The sequence below is a fragment of the Sciurus vulgaris genome (assembly GCF_902686455.1).
Source record: "Sciurus vulgaris genome assembly, chromosome: 2".
NCBI classification, from domain to species: Eukaryota; Metazoa; Chordata; class Mammalia; order Rodentia; family Sciuridae; genus Sciurus; species Sciurus vulgaris.
Window position 1 is genome coordinate 123,479,361 of NC_136462.1, and position 15,531 is coordinate 123,494,891.

Genomic DNA, 15,531 nt, shown 5'->3' on the forward strand with positions numbered 1-15,531 from the left:
AACAAACATTACACTTAAGAACCATAAAGAAAAGTACACTGAGGTCATCATAATCTCTCAAAACCAGTGATTGATTTTATAGGCAGCCAGATAAAGACATATTACATTTAAAGAAACCAAGATAAAGATGATAAAGGATGACAGTAGACTTCTTTTAAGGAACAGTCCAACCCAGAAGGGAACAGAGCAACTATATAATTATTATTATTATTATTATTATTTTTTACTTAAAGGACTGGATTTGTAGCTCAATGGTAAAGCACTTACCTAGCATGCATGAGGCCCTTGGTTTGACACCTAGCACTGCAAAAAATTAAAAATAAAAGCAATGAATCTGGAATTCTATATCTAGGAAAAATATCTTTCAAAAACAGGGCAAAATAGGCATATCAATCTTGAAAAAGAAGAACAAAGTTGGAGAATTCATTTTTTGATCTTGAAACTTATGATGAAGGCCCAGTAACCAAGATACTGTAGTGCTGGCATAAGGATGGACAGAGACCCCTGGAATACAATTGGGAGTTTAGCAATAAATGCTTATTCTGTAGTAAATTGATTTCTTTAAAAGTATCAAGGCAATTCATGGGGAAAATAATGGTCTTTTCAATAGAAGATATTGGAAAACTATATATCCATTTACTAAAGAATGAATTTAAACCCCTGCCTCATAACATATATAAAAATTAACTCAGAATGGATCAAAGACTTGTAAGAGTCAAAACTATATATAACTCTTATTTAGAATACATAGGTGGAAATCTTTCTGACCTTAAACATTGGCTTCTTAGATATGATTCCAAAACTATCAATAACAAAGAAATAAACTGTATTTATCAAATTCTTTTTTTTAACCTTTTGAGCCTTAAAATAGCCCTTCAAGAAAGTAAAAATTACAGAACAGAAAAAAAATTTCGCAAGTCATATGATAAAGAACTTATATCCCAAAAATATAAATACTTACAAGTCAATAATAAAAAGACATCCAACCCAATTTAAAAACAGACAAAGGATCTGGAAAGATAGTTCTCTAAAAAATGTACAAATGACCAATAAGCACACAAAAAGATTCTCATCATTAGCCATCAGGAAATAAAAGTCAAAACTATAATGAAGCTCGGCACCGTGGCACACACCTGTAATCCCAGCAACTTGAGGCTGAGGCAGGAGGATCTCAAAGTTCAAAGCCAGCCTCAGCAACTTCGTGAGACAATGTCTCAAAAAATTTAAAAAGGGCTGGGGATGTGACTCAGTGGTTAAGCACCCCTAGGTTTAATCCCTTGTTAAAAAAAAAAAAAAAAAAAGTAACAGATTATCACTTCTTGCCCATAAGGATGACTATATTAAGAAAGAACAATAACAGGAATGTGGAGAAATTGGAGCCCTTGCACATTGCCAGTGGGAAATTTGAAATGGTGCAGCTACTTCCAAAAACATTCTGGCAATTTCTCTAAAGTTTGTGCATAAAGTTACCATATGACCTTACAATTCTACTCCTAGGTATACGCCAAACAGAAATGAAATGTGTCCACACAAAACCTTGTAGTGAATGTTCATGACAGTATTATTTATAATAAGAAAATACTCTATTAGCTAATAAATGGATAAATGTGTTACATTTTTACTACAGAAAATTATTAAGCAGAACATAGGAAGTAGTAATACATGCTGCATGTAACATGGATGGACTTAGAATACAGTATTTTAAAGTGAAAAAAGTTACAAAGAAAAAATACTTTGTGATTGCATTTATATGAAATGTTCAGAATAGACAAATTAACTACAGAAACAGAAGTAGATTAATGGTGCCCAGGGTTGAGTAAAATCAGAAAATTAGGTGATGGCTAAGGAATGGAAGTTTGCTTTGGGGGAATGAAAATGTTCCAAATTTGATTATGGTGATGGTTATGCAACTATGAATACTAAAAACCACTGAATTGTACAATTTAAATGGATGAATTATATGGTATATGAATCATATTCAATAAAGCTATGAAAATAAATCAATTAAGTTAAAAACACCGAAGGCAAATGGAGGTTTTTCAGGCATATAGAATTTGAAAGTTGAATTTGTCATCACCAGACCCACACTAAATAAGTGTTAAAGGAAGTCTTCCAGGCAAAAGAACAATGATATCAGATGTGTAATATAAACCTACATAAAGGAATTAAGAATACCAGAAATGGCAATTACATGGGTAAATATTTGTTTTTGTTTTTGTTTTCTTTGATGGAGTTGGGGGTGGAACCCAGGCTCTTGCACGTGCTAGGCAAGTGCTGTACCACAGCCACATCCCCTGTCCTAATGTGTTTTTCTTACTATTTAAATCTACATAAGAGATAATAGAAAATTTCACTAGAAATTACAAAGTATGGGATTTACAACATATATGAAAGTAAAATGTATAATTACAAAATACAAAGGTTGGGAGTGGAGCAATGGAAATACCCTATTATAAAGTTCCCGTGCCACATGTCAAACAGGGTAATATCACCTAAAGGGAAAGCACAGCAAGTCACAGATACATGCTGCAAACCCCAGCGCAACCTCTCAGTGTCTAAATTGCCCAATTAAAAGGTACAGATTATAAAACTGGATTAAAACTATTATATGCTACCTATAAGAAATGTCCTTTAATTTTAAAGATGCAACTACCATGCTAATACTAATCACAGGAAAGCTTGAATGGCTTTACTGATATTAGACAAAGTAGATTGCATAGCTAAGAATATTATAAAGGATAAAGATTGTCATTTCATAAAGGGGACAATTTGTCAATAAGATGTAATAGTACTAAATATGTATGCACTGTGATAGTTAATCTTACGTGTCAACTTGACTGGACCATGGTTTGATCAAACATTATTTTGGATGCTTCTGTGAGAGTGTCTTTGGATGCGATTTGCATTGAAATTGGTGAACTCTGAGGAAAATAGCAGATCACCCTCCATAATGTGTGTGGGCCTCATTCAGTCAGTTGAAGTTGATAGAACAAAAGGCTGGCTGTACCAGAGAGAAGGCCTGCAAGCAGATTGCTTCAGACTATCTGCAACATGGGCTCTTCCTTGTTCACCAGCAGGATGCCTCTGCACTCCAACTGCAGCTCTCTCCTGAGTCTCCAACCTGCCAGCCACCCCATCTGATTTTGAACTTCCCAAGTCTCCACAATTGTATAAGTCAGTTCCATAAAATAAATCTCTTTCTGTATGTACACACATCCTGTTGGCTCTGTTTCCCTGGAGAACCCTCATCAACATGCACCTAAATGCACTTTTAAAATACATGAAGCAAAACTCATGGAAATCCAAGAAGAAATAGGCAAATCAATGATTATGACCAGAAATTATAGTACTGTTATCCTAATAATTGGCAGAATAGATAGATTAAAAGTCAGTGAAGATACAGTCGACTTCAACAGTACCAACCGTTTGGATCTGATAAATGTGCAGCACACTCCGTCTAATCAACAGAATGCACACTCTTTTCACCATGAAACACCATAAACTGGTTCATATAACAAATCTCAACACATTAAAAAGGATACAAGTCATGCAAAATATGTTCTCTGACTTCAATGAAATAAGAAATTAGTAATAGAAATATCTCTGGAAAAAACTCAAATATTTGGAAACTAGATAACATACTTCTAAGTAATCCATGAGCCAAAAAGGAAAAAATTAGCCTTTTCAACTGCATGAAAATGAAAGCATGCCTTCTCAAAATTCACAGCAGTAAATATCCAAATTAGAAAAGAACATTCTCAAAGCAAGATCTCATCTTTTGGAAAAACCTATTTTTAAAAATCCAAGGTAAGTACAAGAAAAGACATAAAGGCTTGCATAGGAATCAATGAAATAGGAAACAGAAGAGAGAAAAATCCATAAATCATTGTAACCAAAAACTGGTTCTTTAAGATCAATAAAATTAGTAAATTTGTAGGCATGTTGATCAGAAAAAAGAGAGGACATAAATTAACAATATGAAGAATTAGTGACATTCCTACCAATAATACAAATGTTGAAAGGATAAATAAGGGAAGATTTGGAACAACTTAAGATTGGACAAATTCTTTAAAGAACAAAACTAAGAAAGCATTCTGAGATAACTTGAATAGTCCTCAAATGCAAAGTAGTTGAATTTGTATATAGAAACTTTCCCCACAATGACAATTCAGGCTCAAGTGGCTTACCTGGTGACTTCTGCCAAACTTCCAAGAAAGATACAATTACTCTGCAGAAACTCTTCCTAAAAAAGTTTCAAAAGCAGGGATACATTTTATGAGACCAACTAGTTAGTAGTTTAGCAAAGTTGGAAGACAGAGGATCAGTACTAAAAAGTCAGTTGTACTTCTGTGTATCAGTAACAACTGGATATGCAAAGTTAAAAAATAATACCACTTACAGTAATATGAAAAGATGTGAAAGACCTTTGCAGTGAAATCTGTAAAACATTGCGAAGAGGAATGAAATTAAGACCACCTAGATGGAGGGATATACTGTGTTCACAGGTTAGGAAGATCCAATATTGTTAAGATGTCAGTTCTCAGATTGACCTACAGATGCAATGCCATTCCAATCAAAATTCCAGGAGGTATTTTTATGGCAATTGATAAGGTAATTCTAAAATTCTTCTTGAAATGCAAAGGAACTGGAACAGAGAAAACAATTTTGAAACAGAATAACACTGGAGACCTCAGCTTTCTGATTTCCCAACTTATTATGGAGCCACAGTAATCAAGAGAGTGTGTTGACATCAAAACTGACACATAGGTTTATAAGTAGAACATATTTGCAAATCATATATTTGATAAAGGATTCTTTCAACTCAATTGTATAAATTTAATGTATAAAGAACTCTTTTAATTATTTTCCACTTGAGAATAAAAACCCAATTGAAATTTGGGCAAAATATTTTAATAGACATTTTATCAAAGAAAATACATAAATGGCTAATAAATACAAGAAAAGATACTTGACATCTTAAGGAAATGAACAAGAATTGGAACACAGGCAAATCTGGCTCCCAAATCCATGTTTTTCTCATGCTTAGGCTTCCATGGGTGTGGGCAGGAAGGGCTCTTTGGCTAGACGTTTTTGTCCACATGAGATAGACCCAGTTAACCACAGGATATTTTGGTCCTTGCATTTGATATTTTCTTCCACCGTATTGCCATCTGTTCTTTTCTTTGCTGTTAGCGTGACTCAAGTTACTCACTGTAGCACTTTTTCCCCTTAACCAGCACTTTCTAGATTGATTATCTTCAAAAGATCACCAGGCTTTTTAGAATTTTGGGTAACAGTATTGAACTCGTGTGAGTCTAGATTAGGGATGCTGACAAAACTGTGTTCGAGGAACACTGTAGGTCAGGCTGCTGGGAATTTGGGGTGTTCTAGGTTAGTTCACCTCCACTCTTCACATCGAACAGAAGCTGTGAGTTCTGTGACTATGAGGTGAAGGCAGGTAGGTATATATACAAAGGAAAATCAGGACGGAGAAAACATCTCATTCTTAATTATTTTCCACAGGTCATGGAGACCACTGAAGAAACATCAAAGTGAACTTTATCTTTGCTTTTATTTTACAAAGGCAGAAAATGAAACACCAGAAGGTAAATTAAAGCAAAAATGTAATCCCTCCTTCCTTAAACATGAGACAGTAACCGTCACTCTAGGAAACAGCCTGTTGTGCTGAAAGATGTGTTCGCTTCTGTACATGCAGCAGCTCAGAGGCAGCAGGCTACTGGCGGTATCAGTAGTGTGCAAGTCACAGTGGTCCAGGTCATTCCCCAGCGAGCTAAGGTGGTGAGGCAACCGAGGGCAGACTTCCTCACAAGCAGAGAGAAACCCAGGAACACATGGAGACATCAAGAAAAAAAGATGAAAATCCCTTAAGTGACTGGTTTAGACTCTTTGCTCTATCTGGAAAGCTGCAACTACAACAGATGAAAAATCCATGAAGACATGTCACCTAGGGAGTAGATGGAAGCACTGACTGAAAAAGACATCTCTGTCATATTTGTAATATTGATGAAAATGGTTTCTATTGAAAGCAATTGAGTTCAAGGATTTTTATCTTGAAGAAACAAACGAAAGTTTAAGGCTGAAGAAGATGAAAAATTCCTAAAGCATATGCCAATGCAAATTTAGGATTATTATTTTTAATACACAGGTTACTAAGTCCCAAACCTGTTTTCCTTACAAGGCCTGTAGTTTTTAGTGCTTGATTTTTGCAGAATGCCAAATTTTCATCTTTTTAGGAACAACATGAAGAACCAGCTAGGTCAGAACAAATTCTCCAGTTGTTTCCACCTGTCTAAAAATTACACGGAAACATAATGGAAAAAAAAGCAGTAGTGACTGTAAGTGTAGAGAGTCGTGGGCAGTTTGAAGACAGGGTTTTCTGACCACCAAAGGTGTAAGGCTGGCAAAGAATTGAGGCAGAGGAGCAAGTGCTGGCCCCATGTGAGCCTATTCCTGATGTCTTCCTGAAAACCAGTATGCACAGTGGCTTTTCCTCACAATCTGGCCCAGTGTAACCACTGTGGATTAAATTTGTCACTAGTGTTTGATTTATTCATCCATTCACCAGCAATCATTATTTAACAGATAGATGAGTCTGAGGTACTGAGAAAGTAGAAAAACAGATATGATATTTGAAATTTAAAAGACTTTTTTAGAAAAAAATTTAGATTTACAGTCCCCAACTTATGATTTGACTTAATGATAGTTCAAGTCATCATTTTTCTATTTTATGGTAGTGCGAAAGTGATATACATTCAGGAGAAACAGTACTTTGAATTATGATCTTTCCTGAACTAGCAAATGTGCTAAGTTCCCCCTTGTGATGCTAACCAGGAGCAGCAAACCCCTGCTTGTCAGCCACATGATCAGGAGGGGAACAACTGGTAGCCCACAGCATGGTAGCTAAGCTGTGATGTTTGGTAGGTTAAGTGTACTAGATGCATTTTTGACTTATGTATATTTGACTTATAATAGATTTGTCAGTTTGCAACCCTGTGGTAAGCTGAGGAGCACCTGTAGAGGAAAGCTGAGCAGATGGTGCAGAGTTCCCACATGCTCCTCTCTCACCCTCTTCCTCTGTTAGAAGCACATCTGTTTAAATTAATGCAGCAACATCAATACCTTCATATTAGCTAAAGTCCATAGTTTACATTAAAATTGCTCTTTTATTGTTTTACAGATTCTGATGAATGCATAATGCTGTATATCCACTATCACAGCATCATATGCAATAGATAATAGTTTCTGTGTCCTAAAAATCTCCTGTGCTTCGTATGTTCACCCCTCCCTTTCTCCCACTGAACCTCTGGTGACCACTAATGTCTTTGCTTTTTCCAGAATGTCCTACACTGGGGATCATGCAGTATGTAGTCTTTCATACTGGTTTCTTTCACTTAGCAATATGCATTTAAGATCCCTTTCCTTGTAGCTGGATAGTTGTCTTTTTAATGGCTAACCCATATGATTTTTTTCTTTTTGGTGGTTATAATGCATTTTTATTTTTATAAAATGTAAGGTTTACTGTTTTATACTTTGAAGTATATAGTTCAAGGACATGAAGGACATTCACATTATGCACATCACCACTATCAATCTCTAGAATTTTTTCATGATCCCATATTCAATATTGTACTCCTTAAATAAATCCCTTTTTACTCCTCCCCCAAATTCCCTGACAGACAGTAACCGCTGCTGTATTTTGTGTTTATGAAGTTCACTATTCTATGTATCTCACATAAGTGGAATCATATGGTATTTGTCCGTTTGTGACTAGCTTATTTCATTTAACATGTTTAAAGGCTCATCAAATTTTCATTCCTTTTAATGGCTGAATATTCCATTGTATAGGTAATATATTTTGTCTTTGTGCACAAGTTAAAGGACATGCGGGTTATTTCCAACTTTTTACTATGAATAATGTAGCAGTGAACTTTGGGTGTACAAATATACCCTCAGGCCCATACTTTCAATTATTTTTATATATTGTAATAGGAAATACAATGGATTAAATGGTAATTCTGTATTCTGAAAACTGTCTGTTTTCTATAACTGCACTACTTTATAATTCCACCACCAATGTGTAAGAATTGCAATTTCTCTGCATCTTGTGTGCATGTGTGTGTGTGTGTGTGTGTGTGTGTGTGAGAGAGAGAGAGAGAGAGAGAGAGAGAGAGATGGGGTAGGGAGGGAGACCCGCCCTAATGGGTGTGAAGTGGTATCTCATTGTGGTTTTCATTCATGTGCTTGTGAGCCATCTTTATATCTTCTTTGGAAACTTAATTATTTTACCATTTTTTAATCAGGTTTTTTGTATTATTGTCCCATTTTAGTTCTTTATGTATGCTTGATGTTAAATCCTTTTAAATACAGTGTGAAAATTGCAAATATTTTCTCCCAAACTGGGGATTGCCTTCTTATTCTCTTGAAATAGTACCCTTTCATGCACAAAACCTTTAAGTTTTGATGAAGTCCAGTTTGGTCTATTTTTCTGTTGTTGCCTGCAAATTTGGTGTTAGGTAGGATCCTACTTCATTTATTAGCACATGGCTATCACATTTGCCCAATATCATTTGTTGAAAAGACTGTCTTTTCCTCATTGAAAATACTCTTGGTACTTTTGTCAAAAATTGTTTCATTATACAAAGGTTTCTTTCTTAGGCTATTCTATTCCATTGGTCTGTATATATATCTTTTTGTACCAGAATCAGAGTGTTCTGAGATCCAGAAGTATGAGTCCTCCAGTTTGTGATTTGGCTATTCAGGGTCCTTTGAGATTATATCTGAACTTTAGTGAGCATTTTTCCATTTTGAAAAAAAAAAAAGTGTGTTTGACAGAGATTGCATTCAATCTGTAGCTCTCTTTGAGGTGTATTGATATCTTAACAATACTATTTTCCAGTTCATGAACATGGATGTGTTTCCAATTTTTTGTCTAATTTCTTTCAGCAATGTTTTGTAATTTTCATTATACAAGTCTGCTTTAGTCAGTTTTGTATTGCTATGACCAAAAGATCCAACAAGAACAAGAAGGAATTTACTTGGGGCTCACAGTTTCATAGGTCTCAGTCTATAGATGACCAACTCTATAACTGTGGGCCTGAGGTGATGCAAAACATCGTGGTGGAAGGGCATGGTGGAGAAGCAGCTCAGGACATGACAACAGGAAGCAGAGAACTCTGCTCACCAGAGACAAAATATAAACCCCAAAGGCGTACCCTGTGACCTGCTTCTTCCAGCTACACCCTACCTGCCTACAGGTATCAGTTAATCCGTGGGATGAATGTGCTAATTAGATTACAGCTCTCATAACCCAACCATTTCACCTCTGAATGTTCTTGCATTGTCTCACACGAGCTTCTGGGGGATAACTCATATCTAAACCATAACAAAGTCCTTCACCTCCTTGGTTAATTCCCAAGTATTCTTGGTCCTATTATAAATAGAACTGTTCTCATGATTTCTTTCCAGACTGTTCATTATAAATGTATAGAAGTGCAAGTGAATTTTGTGTTGATTTTGTATTCTGCTACTTGACTGAATTAATTTATTAGCTCTAATAGTCTTTTTATGGATTCTTTAGGGTCTTCTACACATTGAGATCCTACAAGTTATAATTAAAAATGATAATTTATAAAGAGAGAACTGTTTTCTTGCTAATTTGGAGGCCTTTATTCTTTTACTTGCCTGATTGTTCTGGCTAAGCCTCTAGTACACATTGAATACAAGTGGTGAATGTGAGCATCCTCATCTTGCTGCTGAACTTAGGAGGGAAGGAAACACTCTCGTCTTTCCCCATTGAATATGATGATCACGGTGGGATTTTCATATATGGATTTTATTTTATTGAGATAGCTTCCTTCTGCTAGTTCGTTCAGTGTTTCTAATTATAAAAGGGAGCTAAGTTTTATCAAATGCCTTTCCTGCATTGATATGATCAAGTAATGCCCCCCATTAATGTATTATATTTATTTTTATATGTTGTCATCCTTGTATTCTAGGAATCAGTCTTACTTGGTCACGGTGCATAATCCTTTTAAATCTCAGAATGTATCCTTGTTTGTAACCAACACATGACTGTACTTACATACCTACGATAATTTATATAATTAGTCACAATAAGAGAAATAACTGGGCTGGAGATATAGCTTAGTGGTAGAAGGCTTGCCTTGCATGTGTCAGGACCCAGGTTTGGTCACCAACATGTACACACACACACACACACACATATATTTTATGTATATAATCTCACAAGAGATTAACAATAATAAAATAGAATATAACAATATACTGCAGTAAAATTGCCAGCATCACTACTCTTGTGCTTTGGTAAATAAAGGGTTACTTGAACACAAGCACTGATGTGCCCCTGAAAATAATGGATATTCTGTTGCTGGCTAGTGGTTTATATGTCTGTTACACATAGCTGCTATCCCACATGTCCCTTATGCTGTTTGCTTATTTTCATTCTTTTTGTCCTTTATGCTGTGTTCACTTATCTTCATTTATTTTCAATTGTCCTATAAATTTTGCTCATCTTTTCATCCCCCTTCAAATGTGTTGAACCCTCTATTGAAAATTTGTACTTACTTTTCTCTGTAATTTTCTTATTTCTTTTATAATTCCTTTTTCTTGAAACAGATTTTGTTCACTTACCATTATCTAATTCCTTAGCCATATTTAAGATAGGTGTTTTAAAATTTTGGTCTAGTAAGTTTAATGTCTGGACTTCATAGGGGACAGTGTGTTATTTTATCTTGATTCTTTGAACGGGCCTTATTTCCCTGTTCTGTATGCCTGATAATTCAGAGTTGAAAATCAAGCATTTCACCATTGTGGTAGGTAATTCTTAGACATCAGATTGTCTCCTTTTCTCAAAACCTGCTGGTTGGTTTTTTATTTTTACAGGCTTTTATCCATTTGTTTTAATAACCATTTTTACAAAAACTGTTCCTTGGGTGATCATTCAAGTGTCTGTTCCTTTTTTCTCATTCATCTATTTTGATAAACATTCCCTTAAATGTTTTTGCAGACTGACTGTGCTAGGGCAGTTCTCCAACAGGGGCCAGAGGTGAAAGCTTGGAGTCTTAGCAAGCGTGTTCCTAGGCATGTGTGGCATTCTAAATCGTTTGTTCTTATACACATGGTTGCTTTTCAGTGTCCTAATTTTCCAAAGCCTCATCCCAGCTTCTCCTCTGGGCCTCGCTCGTCTACTTTACATCTCTATCCACCCAAAATCTCTTGCCCTAGGCTTCAGTGGTTCCATACAGCTTTTAAAGCAGTGCCTACCTTCCAAGAGAGGTAAAATGAAGACAAGCACCTTGTGTCAGTCTTTCACTTGTTGCAGACAGGTTAAAAACTGTTTGCAATAATTTGTAAGTAAGGTCTATTCCACATCTTCCATTTTATGGATGGAAACTGGGCTTTTACTGCTTTAAGAATGATACTGTCACTGTGCCTAGGGTGGGGCAAGATAAGTAAAAGTCACAAAATTTTCCTACCATTGTGAAGATGGTTTTTCTTAGTTGGGCATTCCGTGATTGCTGTAAACTTCTTGACTGTTTTCCGGAGCTCTAACAAAGTGGGTTCAGACAGTCACTGCTTGTTTTTGTTGTTTCTATTGAGGAATGAGAGTTAAGAGCTTCCTAATGCTGATGTAACTCAAGTAATTGTGTACCAGTTCCATCTGTAATTCTAGTACTGTGACAAGACTTTGAACTGAGTATATATTAAGAACTAAATGTATGGTGATTGAATTTTGGTTAGTCAGAATTAGAAAAAGGTTAAGAATGAGGTCTTAAAATTCTCCACAATCTGATCATTTGCATTTAAAACCAATAAGGGACTGGGGTTGTGGCTCAGTGGTAGTGCTTGCCTAGCATGTGTGAGGCACTGGGTTCGATCCTCAGTGCCACATAAAAATAAATAAATAAACAAATAAATAAAGGTCCATCCACAACTAAATTAAAAAAAAAAAAAAAAAAACAATATTAACCAATCTCGATGTCATGAGTTGTTAGAGAATAAAAACTTAGATTAAAAAATGTTAAAAAATGAAAAGAGCTTCATATAACTCCTAGCACCAAACATTAAAAGACATTTCTTGGCTTCTGCCAATGTTTTACAGTAACTAGTCTTCAGTTGTGGCACACGGTAAAAATAACATTGCAAATACTTGACTACTTATCCTATATAGGGCCCAGGTTAAAATAGCTTTCTAATAACACATTCTTTACATAGATACTAATTTTGTTCATGATTAACAAAGATGTTATTACAGATTTCATTTAGCATTTTCATTAAGCCAACTTGGTTTTTAAAACTGAAAATCAAAATCAACCATGTAGAATCTCGTGTTTTCCCATCAGAGGAATCGGGGTCTTCTGTTTCTCTTAGAACTGATTTTATGACAATGCTAATCTGGACCAGACTATATGGGTATAATATGACAAAAGCAGTTTTCTTTTTACTTGAGAGTTTCTGCAGATTACATAGAAAGTTCTAGAATTGTATGTTTATTCCTGCAGTAATTCTTTGCACATTAATTTTCTTAAATATCAGTGTAAATCATGGCAAATCTTTTGCTATCTGGCTTCAAAGGTTGAGATGATCCAGGTTTAAGCAAAATTGAAAAAAAATAGTAGTGAAGCAACCTACTGGACCCCTGTTACATCACTCCACAGGGCATATCTATTTCTAGGTCTTAATTCCAAGATCCACCCTTCCCACCTCCTCAGATTTCTATTCAGCAGGTAAGAGTTTTCATTCTACTTGGACCAAAGGGAATGGAAATGTGTTTCTTGATGCAGCCTTTTACAAAACAAACTATAGCCCCAGAAATGATTTTGTTTTCAAAGTATGAGCATACTGCATTAGTAATAAAAATAGAATAAGTACTTACTTCATCCAAGTAAATTTGATTATGCTGCAAAAATGATCAAAACTAAGATGCAAAAGATGCACAACATTCAGATTTTAATTTTCTACTAATTTTGTACATATTTTTTACAAGGAACTATAAACTAGCATGTAATTATCTTTGTGTTCTTAGAACTGTATCTTCATAATAAAAATTTCACCCCAAAAAAATCAGTTTTTAAGTGTCTTGATTAAATAAACCATCATAATCATCTGATCTTCACTTGAGAGAAGACAGCTCAGCATGTGAAGACACTAAGGATTCGCCTTTATGTCTCAAAAAAAAAAAAAAAAAATTTTTTTTTTTTTTTTTTGGGTGCTGGGGATCGAACCCAGGGCCTTGTGCTTACAAGGCATGCACTCTACAGACTGAGCTATCTCCCCAGCCCTCAAAAAAATTTTTATATGATCATTTTTGCAGTTTCACAAGTAGCTACAATGATTTGCTACCTCAAATAAATTGGTTTTAGCTAAAATAGTAATTACTCCTTTAATACATGCTTTTAGAACAGACCTTTCAAAACTATAGTAAATTATAGTTTTAACTTTGGTTAAATTTCACAGTCTCTGAGAGGCAGAAAGGATGGCCTTTGTTCTTATCAATACTACTACTGCTTCTAGTGGGTCAAGTTCTCCCCTATTTACTTTATACAATGTGAGTGAATGATTTTATTGTCTATGACGAGCACAAAAGGCTCAGCTATTATACCCCAAAATGATGTCAAATATTTAGGAAATTATCCTGTGGCAGATTCTCCTTTGAGAAGTAGCAAAACATTTTATATGAGTATTAATTTGAAAAACCAATCCGTGTAACTTTCAGGCCTATTTTGTTCATATTTTCAATTTTAAAAATTCTTTTTCCCCTATTTTTCAACCAATCCTGATTCATAGCAGGGACAAAAAAAATTTCTAAAATATTTGCCTATGTGCTATCTAAGCATATTCAAGGACTAGACTTTTGATTTACTAGCTAATTGATAATACATATCGGTGTCAAATAATAGAAAAGTTAATAAATACAAGTCAGTAGACAAATGCCTAAAGAGAAATACTCAGATTAAAGTGTCTCTCAACCAAACTTTTCTTTGGACTTTTCTGGAACTCCAAAAGGAACTAACTGCTCAGAAAAATTTAAAATACTCAAAGGAACCTTTTAAGTATTATATATATGCATATATATATATACATACATATCAAGAGAAAAATCTGTGGAGGTAAAAGTTGGGAGAAAAGTTAACAGAGAATCAGGAACAATGTTAATACATTTGATTTTACTTATACTCCAAGTCTTATACTGTCCTATTAAACCCCTAATCGTTACAAAAACGTCACTCGTCATTTATCTCACTTTATAAGGAGATCATCTACAACAAAGCCCTAGGGGTAGAGGAGGTTTGCTTAAGCAAGCTCATGTTCATTTCTATCTCTATCTCATAAAACAGTTTGGAGACAGGTGGTCCAGGTCTTTTATGGAGGTGCCTCAACAAAAATGTACAGGGACCCAGAATCCTTGCATGGTTTTCTTCCACAATCGGGTATTACCTCCTTGGCAGCATCCAAAATGACTCATGACCAGATCCACATTCCAAACAAGATGGAGAAAAGGCAGAAAAATGGTCATTCCATTTTAAAAGACATATATCATTTCCCCTGATGTTCCCTCAGCAAAAATAGTCATATCTACAAGGGACACTGAGAAATGTAGTCTTGTTCTGGGAGGCATGTGCCTAAAATGTTTCTATCACTGTGAAAGAATAAAAGGTAAGTATGGATATTCAGGGAATACCGGTATTTTCTGCCCCTCTCAAATATGTGTCAGAAATTCAAACTTGAATGACAGGACTGACCAGCTAACAAATACCTACTATTCCAGGTTTTCATTTACAAAGGGTTAGTTTACATCCTTTGTTCACTCATCAAAAGCAATGAAATAGAGAGTATCTGAATGAATCTGTAAGGTATGTTTTATTGCTATGAAACCAAAATAAGGTGATAGAATTTTCTGGTCTGCCAATTAGCTACATGAAACTACATGAGAAAAATTTCTTCTCTTGGAATTTATTAAGGAAAATAGTTTTACTTATAAAAGTCTCAGCAATTTATCTGAGCAGCTTTGAGTATCTAAATAAAACCAGTTAAATTTTTATCCTAAGTAAAAAAGTAATAATATTGTTACAGCTTCTAGGGGAAAAAAACTGGTAAAATTGAAAAAAAAGATTTCTCAAACCATTTCATCTTTCTGATATTGAGAGAAAAAAATGTCTTCCTGATTCTACTCAAAGGTCCTTTACCAATACAAAGAGGTAGATGCAGAATGCCTTAAATCTTCATCTTACTGGTGAATCCCCTTTTGATCTTCCCTTGCAGGAAGACTTGAAAGTCACCTTATACAGCAGCTGCAACAAGCGAACATGGCCGCAACTTCTTTGCTTATACTCGATGCAAAGCTTTCATCTCCTGGTGTGTGTTGTGTACAAACTTGTCCTTCATTTAATATATTTAAAACTACCCCAATGTGATCTCAGAGCATCATCGATCAAAGCCACAGGACAGATAAAGCTAAAATTATCTTTTTTTGCAATACATATATCCCAA

At 35.1% G+C, this 15,531-nt stretch overlaps 1 protein-coding gene across 18 annotated transcripts in view; it reads left to right on the forward strand.

The window, feature by feature from the left end:
* Positions 1 to 15,531, forward strand: part of NRG4 (neuregulin 4) — a gene marked incomplete at its 3' end in the record, with an annotated part of 205,100 nt that overhangs the window by 186,457 nt on the left and 3,112 nt on the right. For 6 of the 18 annotated variants that reach the window (XM_079128939.1, XM_079128938.1, XM_079128940.1 and 3 more), the window contains 2 exons: positions 5,524 to 5,606; positions 15,304 to 15,455. The exons of 1 other annotated variant lie outside the window; for it this stretch is intronic. In XM_079128939.1, the coding sequence (XP_078985065.1) occupies positions 5,524 to 5,606; positions 15,304 to 15,455 (235 nt within the window). Of the gene's footprint in view, positions 1 to 3,074; positions 3,128 to 5,523; positions 5,613 to 9,120; positions 9,254 to 12,715; positions 12,768 to 13,497; positions 13,520 to 15,303; positions 15,456 to 15,531 lie in introns of those variants that run through there. 11 more of the 18 variants (XM_079128932.1, XM_079128933.1, XR_013762123.1 and 8 more) reach the window with 11 other exon arrangements.